Here is a 23624-nt window from a genome sequence, read left to right as displayed (position 1 = left end):
TGTGTTTATAACCCTGTAGTCTCCTGACCAGAAGTCTTGTTCCTCCTGCCACCGAACTTCACTAATTCCCACTATATCTAACTTCAACCTATCCATTTCCCTTTTTAAATTTTCTAACCTACCTGCCCGATTAAGGGATCTGACATTCCACGCTCCGATCCGTAGAACGCCAGTTTTCTTTCTCCTGATAACGACATCCTCCTGAGTAGTTCCCACCCGGAGATCCGAATGGGGGACTATTTTACCTCCAGAATATTTTACCCAAGAGGACGCCATCATCATTTAATCATACAGTAAAGCTGCATGCCCTCGGGAAAAATTATGGCTGTAGTTTCCCCTTGCTTTCAGCCGTTCACAGTACCAGCACAGCAAGGCCGTTTTGGTTATTGTTACAAGGCCAGATCAGTCAATCATCCAGACTGTTGCCCTTGCAACTACTGAAAAGGCTGCTGCCCCTCTTCAGGAACCACACGTTTGTCTGGCCTCTCAACAGATACCCCTCCGTTGTGGTTGCACCTACGGTACGGCTATCTGTATCGCTGTGCCAATAGAACTTAAAATTATCGAAGAATCAAATAGCTCAAATGCCCCAATTCAAATGAAAACTTTTGGGATACTGGTATAGGAGAGAACTTATTGAACTTGCACAGAAGATTGTAATATAAATAATTGTAAAATAGAGACAAACTAACTGTGACCTGGTTGCAGATGTTTTTATCTACCCAAAGGTTGATCTCTACACCACAGTGCCTTACTGGACATGGCTCTATTGGGGGTAGTATATCTCACCTTCCTCTGACCTTTAAACTGACTTATTCACCCAGTATAGGGATATTTCCAGTTTAATATGGATTCCAGAACACTGTGCAATTCGCCAGTTTCCACATAACAACCACTGCTATCAGTGGAAAAAGTAATACCTAAATGACTGATTAAAATTCTACAGGGATCGAATTCATGACCCTCAGATTTGTAGTTTGGCACAAAATCACTGTTACCCTGAGACTGTCTGGAAATACTTGTCCATCAATAAGAGAGATATTCTGTTTATGTTGGTAGTTGAGAAGACAATTGATATTAAAGGATTCCTATTCAGTTATATATTCCTGTGGATTATAAACAAGATCTCTGCCAGAGCATTGTCCACTTATGACAAAATATTATTGTACCTACATGAGATGTAGAAGAAGGCACAAGCATGTAAACTTTATTAGGCAATGAAAAATACTGCTGTCCAGTTAGGTATTTGAATATTGATGGCTTCACTTCTTTTATATCATTTGTTTACATTAGCCAGTAGGGTGATTGGTATTACAAGGGACTGATGACCTCAGATGTTAAGTCCCATAGTGCTCAGAGCCATTTGAACCATTGGTATTACAAGGCTGGGTGAGAACGGGTTGTTAAGTCAGCCACCCTACATGTTTTGTGTGTATCACCAATCAGAGTTCTCTTCAATACCTACCTCATTAGATTTGATATTTGTTTCCTGTATGATGTGTCGGGGTTGCTAATACAAAATGTAGTCTCTCATTTAACATTACTAAACTATAAGTCACGTTGGGGCTGCAAAAAATGAATCTTCTAAGAACTAGCACACAAGCGTCAGTTTCACATTTGTGACAATCGAGGAGATCAACCAAGGAAGATTCCGTATCCAGTCCTGTCATTTGCATCATGTTGTTGTTAATAGCCATAAGGAAAATATTTTGTCGAGTCACATAGAGGAGAAAAAAAATATGGATTGCTGCTCTCAAGCCAAATTGCATGCAGTATTCTGAGTCACTTTGCTTCCTTCTTAACTAAATGCATTATGGGTAAGCCAGAGATTGTTGTTGTTGTTTTGGTGGTGGTGGTGGTGGTGGTGGTGGTGTGGTCTTCAGTACAAAGACTAGTTTAATACATCTCTCAATGGTAATCTGTCCAATTTTAAACCTCACTGCGTAACTACCACCGCCTACATTCATTTGAACTTGCTTACTGTATTCAAGCCTTGTTCCCCCTCTGCAGTTTGCACCACCACACTCTTCCGTGCATTACCAAACTCTGTATATCTTGATGCCTTAGGATGTGCCCCATTATTGTCACTTTTTTTAGTCATGTTGTGCCGTAAATTTCTCTTTTCCCCATTCCGCTTCAGGAGCTCATCATTTGTTTTTCGATATACCCATCTAATCTTCATCATTTATCTGTAGCACCACATTTCAAAAGCTTCTATCTTCTACTTGCCTGAATTGTCCATTGTCTGCATTTCTCTTCCATATGAGGGTACACTCCAGACAAATGCCTTCAGGAAAGACTTCCTAATACTTAAATGTACATTAGATGTTAACAAATTCCTGGTTTGCAGAAGTGCTTTTCGTGCTATTGTCAGTCTGCATTCTGTATCTGACTGCTTTAGCTATCATCAGTTACTGTGCTGTCAAAATAGCAAAACTCGTCTATTACTTTTTGTGTCTCATTTCCTAATCCAATTCCCTCACCATCACCCAACTTACTTCTGCTACATGTCATTATTCTTGTTTTAATTTTATTGATCTTCATCTTATTATCTCTTTTCAGGACACTGTCTGTTCCATTCAAGTGCCCTCCCAAGTTCGTCACGATCTCTAACTCTGACTGACTCTATGATTTGATGATAGGTTAGTGAAGTTGAAAGAGGAATAAAATGAAATTATGTGGGATATAGTAGGGTTATCAGAAGTGAGCCTAAGAATTAAGGCCAATAGAATTAAAGTTGGGGCCTTTTTTTTATTGGAGAGGGACAGAGCATGGAGGAAATTTACTTGTTTATTAAAAAAACAAGGAATTTAAAAATAGTACTACAGATATTGAAGAAAGTTCAGATCAACTAGCAAGTATTTTGTTAACAATAAACAGCAGTTTCTATGTAAATCATTCAGGTCTGCTCCAATATGTTTTGTGATAGGGAAGTAGAAGACCTCAATAAAGAGTTGAAGAAACAGATAAATGGCAGAAAATCGTGTTATGTAATGATGATGTAGAATTTTTGTTCTATAATAGGATTAATACTGATGACCAGCTCTTCAGTGAGAAAAATCAGTTGTGTTATCAAAACTGACAGGGGTCATTAGTAAAGTGTACAGCAACATGCAGGCTATGTTCTCAACATATTTTCCCAGATGAAACCACACTGAAAGTGGTCATGGCCGGGACTAAATAGGACTAAAAATGGAACTGACTATATTTTATAAAGAAATAGAGCAATTATATGTGATGTGGCAGTCCTTCGCCACTATAGAATTTCAATTGATTATAGCACAGAAATGTGCGTAGTGAAAACAGATACGAAGCTGGGAATAACCTAACTTTGCAGACAGGAAATTTCAAATTATTTTTATGGGAATTTATTTAGCAAGATTGAGATACACAAGATACGTATGATAGCGTATTCATGATCTTATACACACTCATATGAAAGGGGTTATTATTTATTGGAAGTAGCAAAATTTGTTACAGGAAAACAGAAGAACAAAAATGTCAGCTAAAAAAGGTAGGTATTGAAGAGGGCAAGAGTTTAAAGGGAAAAATAATAGGAAATTGGTAAAATGTGCTGGATAACCAAATTGTCTTTGAGGGAATGTGAGAATATACAACCAAAATTTGGCAAAACAAACATATGAAAACTTGTGTTGCCTTGACAGAATATATTAACGGCTAACACTTATGTTTATGCCTGGAGGTGGGGATCTATAAAACTAATGCCTAATAAACCATAAACGAAGTCCACAATTTAAATAAACGACAACTAACAGTACAATCAAATATGAAAACATATCTAGACTGAAATAACTACAAAACACACACACACACACACACACACCACACACCACGATACCCATCTCGAAAATTGCTACATATGAACTTCAAATATCAACTACCGAACCAAACCACAAAATCATAAAAAGACCACTCCAACATAAATTTTGATACCCACACCTGAGGGAAAATTTTTACTTAAACAAACACACTACACTTCTTACACTGAAGAAAAACAAGAACATGAAAACATACTTATCATCCATATTCTGGTGACAAAGAAATCACACACACACACACACACACACACACACACACACACACACACACACACACACACACACACACTAAAACAAAAAACAAAATAACAATTACTGAACCAGGAACCTCCAAATACTGTCATGCTGATGCCACCACATGGACTCATCCATGGTGTGAGAAGCAGTGTCTTGATTCATGAGGCCATATAACTAGAGAAATTTAATTGTAACAGCCATATTGTTGCCCATAGCAGCAACTAACGAACAAGTAGTAGATTTTGCGTCTGATCTGTACCCAGTATCAAACAAAACACAAAAATTAAATCTCAGATCATTAACAGTACAACGATCTAACAATTCCAAAAGTAATATCCAATAACTAATGACATCAAAGAAACTCGCTGACAGGCCAACAAAAACAAACTCCCAAAACACCAAATAGCACACAGAGTTAAGCTCACTACTGTACTAACATAGCTCACAAACAATTTAGTAACACAAACATCCCTGAATAGAGTGTGCAACCACTTGCTCCACCTCGCCATCTGCAAACACAATCCATTGCAAAGATACCACGCCACAATAATGTCACACAACACAGTTACATCACAGGTTAATGCCCATGTTTGGTACCGCAGTTTTTATTTGACTCCAACAGATTGTCATGGAGTTTTTGTCCTTGTATGCAGGAAAATTTTAATAACACACAGCATTTTTCCATTGTTAACAAAGTGTGCAACTAAAAATTAATTTAATTTGCTAATTAAGTGTTATAAAGAAAATATGGCACTGTATAGTCTGCAACAAATATATTGGCTATTGTACACCTGCTGCAGTGACTGGCTAATAGTATGGTATGACAAAAATCTTGATTGCTGCCATAATCTTCCAATACTAGCAAAATTATATTGACATAGTCTTTCCTCACTGTTTCACAGATCCCATTATGAAGCAGAGCTTTCAAGGATGGCAAAATGAGTCAGGTTATACATTAACAGCAGAGCAGTCACAGCAGGCTTGCTTTTTTTTTTTTTTAGTATGCTAACGACAAATGGTGACTAGCGCTAACCCAATCACAGTTATAGGCATAGGAATTACTTCTAGATTACTATATACTGGGAGAAAAGCATGTACCTGAAAAATAACCAATGTCACGTTTTATATCTAATACTGCATATTAAGTATTTGTGTAACTGTACTGATTTCAGACACCACTGAGGGCTATGTGCAGTACATAATGGAAAAATTTAGAAAATGTTTAGCATGAAAATTAGTGTTTGCCAGGATTTGTATCCTCAAGTCTAAATATCCAGAGAGATTTTAGCTGTTGCTACAATACATTATTTGACCTTTTTGTAAGAGGTGAACAAATTCGATGACTCACTTTCCTAGCATCGACGATCAGATCACTAATGTTACAGAAGTCATTCTTACAGCCGTGGAATGTTCAGTACCTTGCACCTCCGATTTGCCCCGTCGCCCCCCAGCTCCTTGGTGGAATGAGGCATGCCATGACACAATATGCGAGCGGAGACATGCTCTTCGTGTTTTCCGCCACCATCCTACTTTGTCCAACTGTATCTGCTATAAGCAGTTACATGTGCATTGCCGTCGCATCATCCATGATCGCAAGAAGGCCAGCTGGGACTTCTGTACTAGCTCTTTTAACACCTTCACTCCCTCCTCAGAAGTTTGGAGTTGAATTACAGGGTTATCTGGTGCACCTAGTTTCTCCCCGATCTCTGGTCTCACTGTTCCATTGGGTCAACACTTTGCTGAGATTTAGACCTCTTCAAATTACCCGCTAGCCTTTCTCCCAAAGAAACGTGCAGGGGAAGTGCGACCTCTTGTTTTCTCCTCTCAAAATAGCGAAAGCGGGAACTCCAACACACACTCTGTTCTTCTGGCTCTTCTGCCCCAGGACCGGATGGTGTCCACATCAAAATGTTGATGCATTTATCATACCATAGTCTGCACTATCTCCTTCGCCTTTATAATCGAATTTGGACCGACAGTACTTTTCCCAGAAGTTGGTGGGAAGCAATCGTCGTTCCTGTTCCCAAACCTGGAAAGTACAAACATCCCTCTAGCTATCGCCCCATATCTGTCACAAGTAGTGTATGTAAGGTCTTGGAGCGTATGGTGAATTGCCGTTTAGCCTGGTGGCTTGAGTCCCGAAGCTTTTTAACACCTGCCCAATGCAGTTTCTGAAAGCATCGTTCTGCAGTTGATCATCTTGTTGCTCTCTGCATTTATTTTATGAACAATTCTCTCAGGAAACGCCAAACGGTAGCAATATTTTTTAATCTGGAGAGAGCATACGATACCTGTTATAGGACAGGCATCCTCCGCACACTGTTCTCTTGGGGCTTTCGAGTCGGCTACTCCCTTTCCTTTGTACATTTAAAGTGTTGATTAACACTACTCTCTCTCATATTTTCTCCCAAGAAAATGGGGTACCCCAGAGCTCCGAGCTAAGTGTTGTCCTGTTTGCCATCACCATAAATCCAATTATGGATTGTCTCCTTCCCGATGCCTCGGGCTCCCTCTTTGTCGACGATTTTGCGATCTATTACAGCTCTCAATGAACCAGCCTTCTTGACGACGTCTTCAAGGATGTCTCGATCGCCTCCGCTCTTGGAGCACCGAAACCGGCTTCCGATTTTCTCCCAGTAAGACCATCTCTTTAAATTTTTGGCGTTGTACAGAGTTTCCTCTGCCTTCCCTACATCTAGGCCCTGTTAACCTTCCATTCGTGGACATCATTAAATTCGTGGGACTTATATTTTACAGAAAACTGTGCTGGTCCTCCCACGTTTCCTGTCTTGTTCCTCTGCACAGCCGTCTATTCTTCGGCGTCTTGACTCTGTTCACCACTGTGGATTGCATTTAGTATCTGGAGCTTTTTACACTAGCCCCATGGAAAGCCTTTATGCTGAGACTGCTGAACTTCTGCTGTCCAATTGGTGAGCTGTCCTTCTGAGCCGTTACACTAGCCATCTGCCTTCGATGCCTGCTAATCTGGCCCATGACCTTTTTTTCAATGCCTCTTGGATTTAGGGTATGCAGGCTGCCCTTCCTCTCTACTACCACCGGAAGTCCACTTCCATCAACTGCTACGTCCTCTTTCCCTCCACTTTCCTAAAACTCTCTTGACAACTGAGGGTACAGCACCACCTTGGTTCCACCCCCAGACCTGCCTGCTCCGTGACCTTTGTCAGGTTCCCAAGGATGGTACCCCTTTCTCTTGTTTATCATCGGGCATTTGGTGTTGAGAGTGCCTATATTGTTGGCAACACCCCTAATAGATTTCAGCTTTCCGACCAGTGTTCGGTTTTTACTGCGGAGCTTTACGCTGTTCTCCAGGGTGTCCAATACATCCGTCACCATCAGCAGATACAGTATATTATATGCTCAGATTCACTCAGCTCTCTCCTCAGCCTCCAAGCTCTTTACCATGTCCACCCCCTGGTCCACCAGATTCAGGACTGCCTCCACATGGCGGGGGGGGGGGGGGGGGCGTCTGTGGTATTCCTCTGAATCCCAGGACACGTTGGTATCCATGGAAACGAGGCGCCTGATATAGCGGCCAAGGCTGCAGTCTCTCTTCCTCAGCCTGCTGTTCTTATGGTTCCCTTCACCGATCTACAGAGTGTTTTCTGTCATTGTGTTGCTTTTTTATGGCATGCTCATTGGTCTACACTTCCCGATAATAAATTGTGGGACATGGAAGCTCTTCCCTGTGCTTGGACCTCTTCCTCCCAAACTCGTCATCGGGAGGAGATAATTTTAACTAGACTCCAGATAGGGCACTGTCTTTTTAGCCATCGACATCTTTTAAGTGGCGATCCGCCATCGGTTTGTCCCCACTGCTCTCAACTGTGGACGGTGAGACACCTTTTACTTCAGTGCCCCTATTTTACTCTGCTACACGCCTGTTTACAGCTGTCACCTGATATATCTTCCATTTTAACAGATGACACGCACTCAGCGGATCACCTTCTCCAGTTTATCAGTGTCAGTGAGATGACGTCGGTCATACGAAGTTCTTTTTGGGGAAAACAACCCCCCCCCCCTCTCCCCTCCTTCTATAGTGGTTTTCTAAACTCTCCTTCTGTTTTTCAGTTTCCCACTTTTTGAGTTTCGCTCCCATTGGTAGCAGTTTTGTGCCCTAAAACCATAAGAAAAAGGTACTAAGTATTTAAACTGCTTGAATGGTTCCTTATCTCGGTACTAGACCCCTTCCATCTCCTCCCACTACTAAATATTTTGTTATATTTATTCTAAACCCACTTTGTTCAAGTCCATCCAGTAACTACTTTATCATAAATTTGACATACCCTCTACTTTGAGCTATAGTACTTGATCATTGGCAAATTATGAGTAGACAGTTTCATGCTGGAGAGGAATACTCATATCTCGGATTGGCTGATTCCACTGTTCCAATATATAATGCGTAGCCTACGTATTTTAAACAGAGTTAGCAACATGTTTTAGCCCTGCCTTTGTCCTGTCAGTGTTTGAATGAGTCTTTAAACTTTCCCCATGCACTTCTTCTGAAGTCACAAATATTGTATGTGCTTCATGACCCTTAGAATATATCCACTCACTTATTTTTCTAATGCTAAAAATATGATCCATGCAAGATTGTCCAGCTGTCAAACCTGCTTGGTCCCTTAACATCTTTCCCCTTGATCTCATTTCCCAACCTGTTTTTTAGTACAGTTTTAAAATATCTGCTGATAGATGCCATAGTACTAATTCCCCATAATTGCTTGGGTGCTTCTTGTTTCCTTTTTTGTAGGTAGCACATATGTGTGATACACACCACTCTCTTGAAAATAATCAGTTTTTAAAAATGTAAGTAACTGAGTAGAAAAGAATGTACTCACCAAGCAGCAGCAGGAGAACACATATATAAAAGGTATTCTCTCTCTCTCTCTCTATTCGTTTAGTCGGTTCCGACTCTTCGTGACCCCATGAACCAAATCACGCCACATAAAGGTATTACAGTTTGCAAACTTTTGAAGCCAGTGGCTCCTTCTGGCAGAACAGTTGGAAGGGAAGGAAGAGGGGGAAGGAAAAGACTGCCGAAGTTCAAGAAAAGAGGTAGAGCTAGGAAAAGTCACCCAGAAAACCCTGGTCATTGTGACTTTTGCGATGTTTACCCCGTTTCCTAAACCTCATCAGTTCTTTTCCTTCGACCTTCTTCTTTCCCCTTCAATCTTTCTCCCAGAAAACTGGCTCTGAAAGTTTGCAAACTGTAATACCTTTTGTAAGTGTGTTCTCCTATTGCTGCTGCTTCGTGAGTAGATTCTTTACCTATCCAATTACTTATATTTACACCACTTTGTTGACATTTCCTCTCCTGATTGAACAATTTACTTATAAGTCTCAGCATTTGAGGTGGTCTATATCTTCAGAATTCTGTCACAACTCCTACCAGTGCATTTGCCTTTCCATTTATTGCTTTTTTCAGTATCTCTTTTACTCCTTTAACGTAGGCTCTGTATTACTTAGCTTACTGCTTTCGTTATAGACTTCTATCACCTGGTTCCTTTTTCTTTCTACCAGAAGTTCTTCATAGAGCTTTTTCCACTGTTCAAGAAATATAAATCATTTTGTAGGTGTGGGATTGCTAGCCATTTTGATCTTCCACACCTCTGCTGATGTCCTACATCCAAGCAAATGCTCTATTACCCCACATACTCTTTCCCATGACTCTTCCTTACACTTTATTGTAGGTTTTGTAGCTCTAAGCATTTTACCTATCCAAGTCCTCTTCATAAAATGTATTTGCAACTGTGAATCATGACAACCATCAGCTGTGGAATGGTATGATGACAATGAAAATTTGTGCTGGACCGAGATGAGAATCCAGATTTCCCGCTTATCGCAAGCGGACGCCTTATCATTTGGCTATCCATGCATGACTCATGGCGAGACGCAAACTTTCAAGTGTCATCAACCATGTGTCTACAACCTGGACTTGTACATCCATTATGTATATTCCCGTACAGGTCATGCATGCATTTCCATAGGAACTGTGCATCATAATCAGAATAACACAGGCACTGCAATATCGTATTCCAAGTCCTCTTTATTCCCTGAAGTTCACCATTTGTGACATAGTTCCTTCTTTTCCTCAGTCACCTTCAACAACTCCATGGTCATCATTCCATTCTTACTCTTTTTCCCTTTTCCTTTCTGAAGCTGCCCACCTGGCCGCCTTAACAGACTGTTTGAGGAAACATTATACACTGGTGTCCAAAACAAAAATTTTGTAAGTTTGCATTTATTTTGCCACTAAACAGTATAAACAGGTGATAGCAAAGTAGAAACAATGTAAAGAATACAAAATGTAAACAACTGCAATATGCATAATGGTAGACAAAAATGCTCTTAATTTTTTCAGCTTAATGGATTTGCACACACATTTCGACAACTGGTTAATATGCTCAGTATGGGGTGTGACCAGCAGTACAGGCTTGATGACAATGGGGCATGCTGTGAATGGTGTCATTCTCTATTGGATTCAAATTGGGAGAATGAGCAGGCCAAGCTATGCGTGCGGTATCTTCCGTTTTCAAGAAAACATCAACCACCCGTACAGCATTATCGTCCATCAAAACGAAGTCTGGGCCCATGGCTTCTCTCAACATCTGCAAATGAGGTCCCAAGATCTCGTCACAGTACATGACAGCAGTTGAACCGTGCTGTTCACCTGTACAATTTCTTGAAGATCGGTTTGAGTGGTTAATGTAATCCCTGCCCATATAATTTAGGGATCCTCCTCAATATCGGTCTCTTTTTGCACAATGTTTGGGTTTTGAAATCTTGTTCCACATTCCCTCCATATGCGAGTCCATTGAGAATCACTATCCAGACTAAATTGGGATTCATCTGTGAACACAGCCTTGGTTCACTGTTTGACCACACAGGTGGCATGTTGATGACTTCACACTATACATTCCCTTCTGTGAAAATGCCTCAGAAGTAGACATACAGCAGGTCTCCAATAATAAAGGCTACTCTGCTGAAGCCTTCTGCACACCATTTGCAGCGATACAACATGTCCAGTTGATGTTGCGAGCTCACATGACAGTTGCCATTGCAGTACTAAGGCGTTACTGTTGTGGCCTTACAGCCAAATAATGGTCCTCTCTTCTGAACTGACATGTGGTCGGCTCTGCTTTGGTCTTCGGAATACAGTTTTGGTTTGTATACACTGTCATCACATACAAGAAACAACAAAACGATTTGCACTAAGCCCTTGGGCCACATCAGTTTGTGAGTGTCCTGCTTCCTTTCTTTCTGTGGTTCTCCACTGCAGAGAGTCTGGTAGGCATCTTCTCAGTCCTATACTGCACCATGTGTGACTGTACACAGTGATTGTGGATGTGGGGCTACCCAGCAAACACTACTTTGTTTCATAGGTGCCCTGATGTCACCATTGGCATGGGTGTCTGTTGACTGGAATGTCATCATCCAGGCAGAAAACAATTGTACAGACATTTGGTTGACAGTTTGTATGATTATATCGTGAATTAGATGCAAGTCAGGGAAATAGTAATTTGTTGCTTTAATATTGGACACCAGTCTTGTTATTGATGCTTCAGTGCTCCACTACTGTATGCAGTTTGTGATTTAATCTTTGCTGATACAGACTTTTCTCACTTTTTTCTTGTAATAGATGTATCATAATTGGCGTCTTCTGGGGTTGTACTTCCAACCTCATTAACCTTCTTTGCCTGTTTTGTCTTGATCTTAATTGAAAAAGCAGTTTTTTAAGTAATAATCAGAGACACGCTGTTCCTGTTTCTGGCCTTATATCTTGTACTTAAATCTCCCATGGTCTTTGCACTATTACACAGTCTATAACTGATTTGAGGTTCCTTGATGACTTAACCCTGATGTATTTATGAATTCCTTTGCACTGAAATTGACCATTTCTGTACCTTACAGGAGTTAATAAACCTCCTACTGTTGTTATTCTCTACATCCTCCCCCCACAGGCCTTATATCTTGTATTAAATCTCCCATGGTCTTTGCACTATTACACAGTCTATAACTGATTTGAGGTTCCTTGATGACTTAACCCTGATGTATTTATGAATTCCTTTGCACTGAAATTGACCATTTCTGTACCTTACAGGAGTTAATAAACCTCCTACTGTTGTTATTCTCTACATCCTCCCCCCACAGTCCTCTAGTAATTATTTTCCAGTTTGTCCATTTAAGTCTCCCATCATTAAGAATTCACGTCTATCTAGACATTCATCGACCACTTCTTGTAAGTCATTGAAAAAGTCTTTTTCTTCTTCTCAGGGGCAACTTAATTAAGCCAATACACCCCCCCCCCCCCCCATTAATTCCAGTTTTATTCCATGAATTTTTATTTTTACACTTATTATTCTTTCATTCACTTCCTTCTAGTTAATTATTCCTTGTTTGCATTTTCCTCTTGTAAGAACTATTGCCATTGATTTTGCTCTTTCAGTTTTTTCCACTCCTCTCCACTCCAATACAGAATATAGTCTCAAATCACTTCTTTTCCACGTCTTTTCCTTTTTACATAATATTTGATAAAGTGCACATCCACAAGTGAGGAACATATTTGTAGAATAAAATTCCGCTTTAGTTGCCAATAATTTCTTAATTTATTCTACGGTCAGTTTTGAGTCATAAAGCTTCAGCTTCAGGTGCCACCAAATAATTTTGGGGACATAACTGTGTATTGATTAAGTCAGTCAGTTATGGGGCTCACACCAATGTCAAACAAATGCATGATAGTCTGGACAGCATGACATGGAAGTGAGTAGTGCCTGCACTAGTTACTTCTGCATTGTGCTGTCCAGGTGGTCACTGTGGTTATTGGTCCTCTGCTCCCATGTGTCTTTTTGACTTAGGTGTGACACCTGTCTTTTTGACTTAGGTGTGACTTCCAATGACTAGCTGACTCAGTTGCCACACATTTATGTTCCCATAATTATTTAGTGGCTTTATGCTTTGAAACCAGCTGAATAAAATACCTTTCTTTTTTTCTCCATCATTACTAGGATATCAATTTTCAGTGCTTCCATATATTCTCAAGTATTCCTTCCAATCCATGTTAGTTCCACATTCCACAAATCAAAATCGTTGTTCTTAATCAGAGTCGATGCCTTTTGATTCATCCAGTTTCCTTTCATTTTCTTTGGGAAACATAGCAGAACCTGTTTTAACCTAGAGGACCTGGATTTTTTTTTCTACCGGTGGACTCCCCAAGGGCTTCTACTTTTGGGTCACCTCCCCCACCCCTATGTCAAGAAAGGAGAGCTTGGGATTGGATAAGGAAAAGATGGAGCAGTGTGACATACTCTGTGTCCGGGTCCTCTGATAGAGGCCTGTCCAGCATAGGAAACCATGTCTGGTATGACACATTTGTAGGATTTGTCAACCTGAAAAAAACATTTGATAGTATAAAATGGCGCAAGATGTTTGAGATTCTGAGAAAAGTAGGGATGAGGTATAGGGAAAGATGAGTAATATATAATATGTACAAGAACCAAGAGGGGCCAGTAAGAGTGGGAGACCAAGAACGAAGGGCACGGGTTAAAAATGTATAAGACTGGGATGCAGTCTTTCACCTGTACTGTTTAATCTACACATTGAAGAAGCAATGATGAAAATCAAAGAGTGATTCAAGTGTGAGATTAAAATTCATGGTCAAAGGATATCAATGATAAGATTCACTGATGACATAGCTATCCTTAATAGAAGTGAAGAAGACTTACAGGATCAGTTGAGTGGAGGGAAGATAGTAATGGTTACAGAATATTGATTGAGAATAAACTGAAGAAAGGCGAATGCAATGAGAAGCAGCAGAAACAAGTACAGCGAGAAACTTAGCGTAAGAATTGGGGATCACAAAGTAGACAAAGTCAAGGAATTGTGTTATTTAAGAAGCAAAATAACTCATGATGGATGGTTCAAAGAGGACATAAAAAATAGACTAGCACTGGCAAAAATCACGTTCCTGACCAAGAGGAGTATACTAGTATCGCATGTAGACTTTAATGTGCGGAAAAAGTTTCTGAGAGTGCGTGTTTGGAGCAGAACATTGCATGGTAGTGAAAGATGGACTGTTTGTTGTTAAGACACCAGGAGATGACTTCCATTGTATTATAGCAATCTTTAGAACATAAAAACTGTAGGAGAAGACAGAGATTGGATTGCATCCAGCAAATAATTGTGGATATAGATAGAAAGTGTTTCTCTGAGATGAAAAGGCTGGCATAGGAGGGGAACTTGGGGCAGGGGGCACAACAAATCTGTCAGAAGACAGTTTAAGGGGGGGGGGGGGGGGGGGGGACCATACTTGTATGATCAGCACAAACATAGTTTCTGAAAAGTCCTCCAAAGTTCCCAGTACATCAATTGTGTGGACCAAAGAGAGTAGTGTTCCAAATGCTGAATCTTGTGCCATTCCAATGTTTAAAGTTTCCCTACTCTGAATTTAACCTTATCCCTGTCACATTGTTACATCATTTGCTGATGTGACCCTCTGTTTTCTGTTGTTAAGGTATTGCTCTATCCATGCAAGGAGGAGACTTCTAATACATTATCATTTAGTTTCCCCAGCAGAATTTTATGATCTAACAGTCAAAGGTCATGGAAAGATCACAGAAGGGCTAACAGAGCAATTTGTGTTTGTTTCGTTCTATTGGAATTGAATTTGTGAGACTGCACATTATATTCTCAATCGACAAGTCTGTACAGAACCCAAACTGTGCTATTGTTAAAAGGCTATACTCAGAAAGATTGTTCAGCATTCTGTTGGAAACTACTTTCCCAAATTTTTGAGAACAGAGTAAAAATTGAGATTGGTCTGTAATTAGAAGTCAGTTGCTTGTCTCCACTTTTATATATTGGTGTTACTACTACTTACTTCAGTCTCCCAATAAATAGACCCTGACTCTTGGAAATTAGTTGTGTATGTAACTTCTTACTGTAAACATTGAGATTTAGATCATGCTGTGTAATGGACGATGCATCAGTCACACCTCTGTATAATTGCCCCAGTCTGTTGATCGACACCTGTAGGCCTACATTTACACTTTCAATGGAATGTTTCATCCAGGGCATGTAATATCACTCAAAGAGTGGCATAATCTTCACATTTGTGTGAGAACCTTTCCATTGTGTGTCTGATGTCATCCTTAAATTGAGAGTCTTCAGATTTTTACTTGTTCAACTTTCTCAAGTACCATTTCATTTCGGCTTCATAGAATGAACATTAGCTCTCTTCTTTTATAAATATGTGTTACGTATTTTTTTTATGATGTGGTCTAATCCTTGTGAATTTCCTCACTGAAGATGGGTGGAACAAAATTTATATCTGTCTGTTGCCCACAGATATGGAAAGACAGTCACCCATGAAACAGTCCCAAGTGCCTTCTGTCATGTCCACAATGCTTGCAAAATATTTGTTTTGCAACGTTTCCTGGCAGACGCACTGATGTCCATCTTAGGAAGCAAATAATCTGATTTATAGGGAAATTCTTGTCATTAGCCAGCAGTGATTGAGTTTTGATTCTGCGTAATAAATTAATTTTTTTCTATCAGTGCACTGTTGTTAACATTGGTGTGCTTTTAAAACTTCATACATACGGGTAGCACTTCCTGTTGAACTGTTGTCATATGTGTGGATCAAATTGCTCCCAGTTTTCTTTACACAGGAAGCCATTTCATTGTGGCTTGTTGATTGGACTACCGCCATGATATTTAAGTTCAACACAAAGCAAGGTGGCATATTGGTTAAGACACTGGACTTACACTAAGGAGAAACAGAGTGAAATACTTGTCCAGCCATCATGAGTTAGATTTTCCATTGTTTCCCTAAATCATGTATTGCAAACACTGGGGTGATTCCTTAAAAGAACAATGGCCATTTTCTTTTCTTTCCTTGTTCAACTGAGACAAAACTGCACCTCTAATGACCTCAGCATCAGTGAGATGTTAAACTCTGATCTCTCCTTTTTACTTCAGGAATCTCATCTATGAGGGTCGCTACAAAAGAAATGCACACTTTTTTTTTTTAAAGCCATCTTTTGTTCTACATGTTTGAAAGTTTTACAGTGTGTAGATACATCCTTAGGAACAATATTTTCATTTCTCCGCGTAGTTTCTATCCCTCTCAACTGCCTTACGCCATCTTGGACCAGCGTCTGTATACACACACGGTAAAATTCTGGACCAACCTGTTGGAGCCACTGTTTGGCAGCGTGCACTAGGGAGTCACCATCTTCAAACCTTCTTCTGTGAAGAGAGTCCCTCAGTTTCCCACAGAGATGATAGTCACATGGAGCCAGGTCAGGACTGTAAGGCAGGTGTTTCAGTGTTGTCCATCCGAGTTTTGTGTTTGCTTCCATGGTTTTTTGACTGACATGTGGCCGTGCATTGTCATGCAACATCAAAACATCCTGCTTTTTGCCGATGTGGTCGAACTTGATCAGTCGAGCTTGAAGTTTCTTCAGTGTCGTCACATATGCATCAGAATTTATGGTGGTTCCACTTGGCATGATGTCCACAAGCAATAGTCCTTTGGAATCGAAAAACACCGTAGCCATAACTTTTCTAGCAGAAGGTGTGGTTTTGAATTTTTTTTTTCTTGGGTGAATTTGCATGATGCCACTCCATTGATTGCCTCTTTGTCTCTGGTGAAAAATGATGGAGCCATGTCTCATCACCTGTCACAGTTCTTCCAAGAAATTCATCTCCACCATTCTCGTACTGCTCCAAAAGTTTGCTGCTTACCATTTATCTTGTTTCTTTGTGAGCCACTGTCAACATCCTGGGAACCGACCTAGCACAAACCTTTTTTAATGCCAACACTTTCAGTATTCTGCAAACACTTCCTTCCCCTATCCCAACGTAGCATGACAATTCGTTCACTGTGATGCGTCTGTCAGCAGTCACCAATTTGTTAACTCTCTGCAAATTGTCTGGAGTGTGTGCAGTACGAGGCCTGCTGCTGTGAGGACAATCCTCAATATTGCCATGCCCGCTTTCATCACGTAACCTGCTTGCCCACCGACTAACTGTACTGCGATCGACAGCAGCATCTCCATACACCTTTTTCAACCTCTTCTGGATGTTTCCCACTGTCTCATTTTCACAGCACAGGAATTCTATGACAGTGCGTTGCTTCTGGTGAACGTCAAGTGTAGCAGCCACCATGAAGACATGCTGTGATGGCGCCACTCACGGGAACAGGTTGAACTAAGTTTGAAAACAAGTGGGAAGGATGTATCTACACACTGTAAAACTTTCACACATGCAGAATGAAAACTGTATTTTTACAAAAATAGTCTGCATTTCCTTTGGAGTGACCCTCGTAGGATGTAATGATTATGATGTGCCTCTAAAGGTGTATAATTCTCGCTTGTATTTTTGAAAGGAAGATGGACTCATTGTGAAAAAGTAGTTGTTTTGGTATTAAGGTCTTCAGAAAAAGACTGTTGTTGATTTCTGTATGTTTTTTCTGTATGTGTTTTGATTTCCACCTTTCAATACTTCATGCATTTGTACAGTGTTTCTAAATAACATTTTTTCATAGGACAGCAATTATGGAATAGTATGAAATTATTCTTACCGCCATGAAGACAGTGACAAATAAGTAGATTAGATGAGATTCAGTTTTCGTTCCATAGACCCAAAAAATGAGAAGATTCTTGTGGGTGTGGAACATGTCAGAAAGTATAACATGAAAAACATAAAACATTTGACTATAATACTCACTACTGTGATCATTTGTCAGGAGATTGTCAAAATAGGTGAATACAATACAGTAAACTGGAACAGCTTATATTTACAGAATTAATACGCTGTCAGAATGAAACATTATTATGCACTATTAAGAAATTTATCATACACAAAATACCTAATCTTGACTGTTGTGACCAAGTGCTGTCGAAACTGAAACCTGACAGACATTTTTACTTAAGCTGGCCTGACAGTCTCTGTTACGATATTCATTCATAGAGTAGAAGTAGTTGCTTATTAAAAAGTCTTTCAAACTCTGTTTAAACTGTTCTTTTTCTGAAACCAAGTGTTTCACTTATAGTGAAATAGACTTACTTCTTTGAGCAGCTGAGCTGTATAGCCAGTCTATGCCATCTTATTGTCTATCTGGCTATTACATTCAGAGTGTTACCAAATCCATTGAAGTCTGTTTAACAACTTGCCATGCATTACACTAAAGTCTCACTAATACGGCCCCCAGTAGTCCGGCCTCTCAGTAATCCGGCACACATCCAGCCTCTAGTCATTCAACCTGAAATGATGCTTACAGTAATGAAATTTCGTCTGCAACAGTGTTCAACATTCCTGTACACTTTGAAATTGTGGCTTTCCTTACAGGTCATTGTCATGGCTTCTAAAGGGAGACACATTATGCTAGACCTCAAGCACAAACTCAGAATTAGATATAAACTCAACTGAGATTCTTCGCAGGAAACCATTGTTGCTGGCAACGGTGTTGGATGAGCAACTATTTATGACCAAACTTCAGCATAAAAGAGGTAATCATAACCTCACAGGAAAGCAATGATGAAACTGATGAAGAAGAGAACATAGGAGGAGAGAACATGAGGATATCTCAAACTGCTGGTGCTGAAGTTAGAGACGTCTTCCTGGAGTACATTGACCAACAATCAGAAACATGGCAGTAACTATGAAATGCTCTTAAAGCCCATTCTGTGATAAAGCACAGTACCATCACGTATCGTCATGGTGGCAACTAAAACTTTGGGACATGTTTAATAGTCAATGACAGGTGATACTAATATGCATGTACACACTCAAGGACTAAGTTTTCTGTAAAAATGGATGTATCTTTTGATTTGATAAAGTACAATCCCTGTGTGTTTATACTAAATTTTAGACACACTCAACAATCTGGCACTTCCGCTAATCCGGCACCCATATGTGCGAGGATTGGCCTATTTAGCAAGAGTCTAGTGTATTTTTAAAACAGAGCAAGAGGCATAGGTAAACTGTTAAATACTGAATAATTTGTCTTGTTTTCTAAAGCATCATTTGTGCACTATATTGTGGTTGCACTAATCATGGTATGTATACCACCTACTACACACAGATCGACATTAACCTTCTTGTTTAGACAAGTGCAGAACATCCACATGCAAAAATCAAATCCTCTGGAATGTTGTTTATTTCACTCCTTCATAACCAGTGCCTACTCTCTTACTGAGACTCTGGTTCCTGCTGCTATGGTAAAGTCTTGCTAAACAAATAGCTTACCTGTCTTGTTATAGCATTATGCTTTTACGGAAAACATGCAAATGCAAAGGTTAACAACTAGGATAGATTGGTACTAACCACAAAGAGGTGGTGTTGAAAGGCAGACAGCTTCATTCAAATGTAGACTATTTGGTCAGTGTCAGCGTGTGCACTAGCATGCGCTTGTTGTCGTCTCTGAGTGCTGTTTCTTGATATGATGAAGGATTGTTCATGAAAGCTGAAAATATCCAACAATCTACTTTTGAATGTGGCTGTGTGATGCTGAACACCTTCTCTATTTAAGGAACAGCAATCTGTCTTAATTCATATTGTTATTGTTATTTATTCTGGATATTCTATTCTTTGATAAGCAAAGATTAATGTGTATTGCATAGTTCATTTATAATTTTATCATGCAACTGAATGTAGACTTTTCTATAGTCAAACAAATGGTGATGCTGAACTCGCAAGGTCTCTAAAATTTAATTAATCCTTACTGCATTTAAGAATGTCTTATAAATGTAAAAGAAATCGTACTTATGTTCTTTTCTTTTCAGTGTGACTATCAGCCTTGGTACACAGTTGGGGCATTAGAAAATGCTTCATTTACAGTGAAAACAACATTTCCTCTTTTATTGCGTTACTCTCTCAATGCCTCCAAATGGTGTTTGTAAGTACAAATATTTCTGCCATACTAGTATTTTTCTCCATGTAGGAGATTGCTGACTGTCTTAATTTGAATGGTCTGGATGCAACTATTGCAGGAGGAACGTTACATTCAAAGAGTATGGTGTATATGGGTGGAATATATCTGATGATGCTTGCAGTGACTTATACATTATAAAGAAGCCTGACTCACAGTTTCTTCGTATGTATATATGATACAAATGATTCAGTAGTGTGAAATATTTTCATATTTGCATGATAACTGTTCGTCTAAGTATGTTATGTAAAGTTATTAAATTATGTTTCTATTCTCTTTCATAATTTTTATTTTCATAGTTTTTATTCAGTCATGGTTCAGTTATTTTTATTTCTTACAGCACTCATTGTGGCTGTCTGTTTGCTGCTGCTTCTTAGTATAATATCTTACGCATTTGCTACAGTTGTGGAATCAGGATGGTTTACAAACCTATGGAGGAGGAATCTCTCCTTCACAGAGCTAGAAAATGTTAGTATGAAAACTATTTATCAATTATTTGTATACATTTTTACTTTACTGAGTAGCATTGTAATTGTAGAAAATGATCTTTTAGAAAAAAAAGTGAAAGGTATTAAACACATTGTTATCTTTTTGTTTGCTGCTGACATTGGAGGTCAAAGTTCAAAGTTCAAATGCTGTGTGTAATGAAACAGTTTCCTTCATTGGAAACTGTGTTTGCATTTAGAGTCAAAGAACTATTTTTGTCTTGCTCATATATATGATAGCCTGATTAATCAAGATATCAGTGTAAAAGGACCACATCTTTTCCTTTCATTTGTGTCTTTAATGACAGCTTCCTGTATGTAAACTACAACACTGCTTCAAAAGTTACTGTGAACCTGTACAATGGAAGAATATTAAATGATAATGTCCTATGTGAAATTAATTTCATTCCCAAGTCCCTGTATCATCTCTCTTCTCATTCAACATTTCGTGAATTGTTCTTAATGTATTATTTATTTCCTTCTCTTCAACTATTTGTCAGCACCCTGTTTGTTGTGTGATTTTTGCCATTACATTCATTTAAATAACTATTCATTTCCACCATATTTTGCCCCACTGAAGTATTTGACATTTCGTTAGAGCTGTATTATGCCCCTGTTGTAGTGTATTAAACTATTGTACTCCTGTTGTGTATGTTGTAATGCACCCATGCATCCTGCCAGCCATTTCCCAGGAGGAAATGGAAAGACAAGATAGAATGTGAAATTGTTGAAGTCATATTTGCGTATTTACTGATAGCTAAAGAGTTGATTCACTGAATCTTGCTCTAGACATACTAAAAACCACTTACTAATGCGATGATTGACTGAAAGTTGATCTAGATGTACTAAAAATCATGTATTATACATGAAAATGCTGAGCCCATTGTAACTTCATTTAATTTACCGAAAGAGCAATCTGTTATTTTGACGTATAGGATGTTAGGCATAGATGGTGTCAGCACAGTTAGTCAGTTTCAGCTAGGTCGTATTGTAGACGTGCTGGGTGTGGGCTAATCCTTTGGAGATTTTACTTGCAGCATTTCAAGCCAAACTGAGGTAATGTGTGGAGAGGAAAAGATTATAATGATGTAGGAAAGATTAGTAACTTCTGTGTGATCTTCTTTCACATGTCTAATGCTCTTTGAAACAAGTTTTCATTCCTTACATTAGTATACCCTACAAGTAAACAGCTGTCTATTTTGTTTGAAAATTAATGTTTAATCCCATTTATGGGTTTGTAAGCAGCCACTTACCGTATTTACAATGTTGTTCAATAGTCTTCTGCTTGTTTTGGTTCCTTTCCTTGCCTGTGTGTGTGTGTGTGTGTGTGTGTGTGTGTGTGTGTGTGTGTGTGTGTGTGTGTGTTTTGCAAGCCTCATTTGCTCCTGCTTAACTGTCACTTCCCCAGTTTCTTAAGTGTATCTTACAAGTACACTGTAGAAAAGAATTTACCAAGACCAGAAGACATCGCGCTAGTACTATGTAACACCACCCCTGGCCTTCAAAATGTTTTCTAATTGGTAAGGAAGAGGGTTGTCAAGTTTCTTTAGATATGTCATTTTTCAGTTGAAGTCACTCATTTATAATTATGCCCTGTAGAGCTAGGAAATTGCTGAGATATTGATTGCTACATTTCACTTGCTGTTCCAAATAGAGCCAGATTTTTTGTATTGGATTAAGGTTGGTTGATTTAGTGAGTCAGTCAAGATGCAGTAGGATGCTTAAGTGTTCATCAAACCAGGAACATGTGCTTGCACACCTATGAACACCATTTTGTCATTTTGGAAGATGGGTGTATCAACAAATACTCATTGTGAAGATGTTGAAGACAGGGCAACTTTTTGTGGCTGAGAAAATACACATTCACAGTGACCTAAATGAGTGGGAGTGGGTCATAGAACAAAAACATTTCCAAAGCATCTCAGAATCACCTTCAGTCTTGAACTACCTCCACACATTCTGAGTTAATTGTCTCATTGGGTCATCAGTGCAATCAGTGTCTTACATAATTTAAAAACAGGACAAATTGATGGCTTTTCAGACCACACCTCATGCTTCCACTCGTTCAGTGCCCAGTTTTTGTGTTGTTAGGCCCATTGAAGACTTGTAACTGTATGTGTAGCTTTCAGCAATGGTCTGACTCCCTGTACATTGCATGGTATTGCCTTTGCTTTGTTTGCTCACAAACTACTTGAGATGGCCCTGCATTCACTGCAGTAGCAATTCTTGTTGAGTTTGAACTGTGACTAATACACCATTCTTATAGACATGTTGGACAATTCATGTTGATATGCCAACAAATCAGTTAATTTCATTCACATTGTGGCCATGGGTACATTCAAACACAGTAGCTCCTTTCTATCATTCTGTCACGTCTCCACAGTTATCAATCTAATGTTTTGATTCCATGTAATTGATTGTCATGTACACATGCTTTTCACCGTCAAGATGTATGCTAGTGTTGTAGTGGTGAGAGTCACATGACCAACTGAGCGAGGTGGCGCAGTTGTTAGCGCACTACCTAACAAGGGCATGATCGACTTCCTTCCCCATCGTTCCCTAATCCGATGGGACCAATGACTTCGCTATTTGGTCCCCTCCCTGAAAACCAACCACCCAACCAATGAACCAGCCAAGTTACATGACCACCTCCTACCAGTTCTGCACCATCTGCTGTGCTCCAGAGTATGCATTGTACTGTTTGAAGGTGGAGATTAATATTTCATCCCACAAACTTCATTTTAAACTGCCTCTTGTATATTCTCTGATATATATTTCACCATCAACAAAGCAACAGGTTTAAGTACAACCAGTTCATGCACTTTATTACATGCTAGTGTTTTGTGCATTTTGTACACTCTCTATTTGAACAGTCGTTTTCTCACTTAATCATTGAATGTTGGTGAGTTAGTATCTGCACATTCGTGACAACATCACTTCGCTATACAGTTGGCACTCACACTTCATGGGCTGACATTTGCTCAGTGATAGCCGGGGAAAAAGAACTCCATGGGAGGGAAATGAACTTGCCATGTGAATCGATCTGTAGGAAGCAGAGAGACTGAACCCTCATAGAGATGAGCATGGGAAGAATTCAGTGCACAGCTGGTACAT

At 39.5% G+C, this 23624-nt stretch overlaps 1 protein-coding gene across 1 annotated transcript in view; it reads left to right on the top strand.

Annotated features, from left to right (window-relative positions):
* Positions 1-23624, top strand: part of LOC126464587 (heparan-alpha-glucosaminide N-acetyltransferase-like) — a 118186-nt gene that overhangs the window by 11771 nt on the left and 82791 nt on the right. The window contains exons 2-4 of the mRNA XM_050096243.1: positions 19880-19992; positions 20087-20190; positions 20366-20493. Of these exons, the coding sequence (XP_049952200.1) occupies positions 19880-19992; positions 20087-20190; positions 20366-20493 (345 nt within the window). The remainder of the gene's footprint in view (positions 1-19879; positions 19993-20086; positions 20191-20365; positions 20494-23624) is intronic.

The sequence above is a fragment of the Schistocerca serialis genome, chromosome 1, assembly GCF_023864345.2.
Source record: "Schistocerca serialis cubense isolate TAMUIC-IGC-003099 chromosome 1, iqSchSeri2.2, whole genome shotgun sequence".
NCBI lineage: Eukaryota > Metazoa > Arthropoda > Insecta > Orthoptera > Acrididae > Schistocerca > Schistocerca serialis.
Note: the sequence above shows the minus strand (reverse complement) of the source record. Positions and strands in the feature narration are given on the sequence as shown.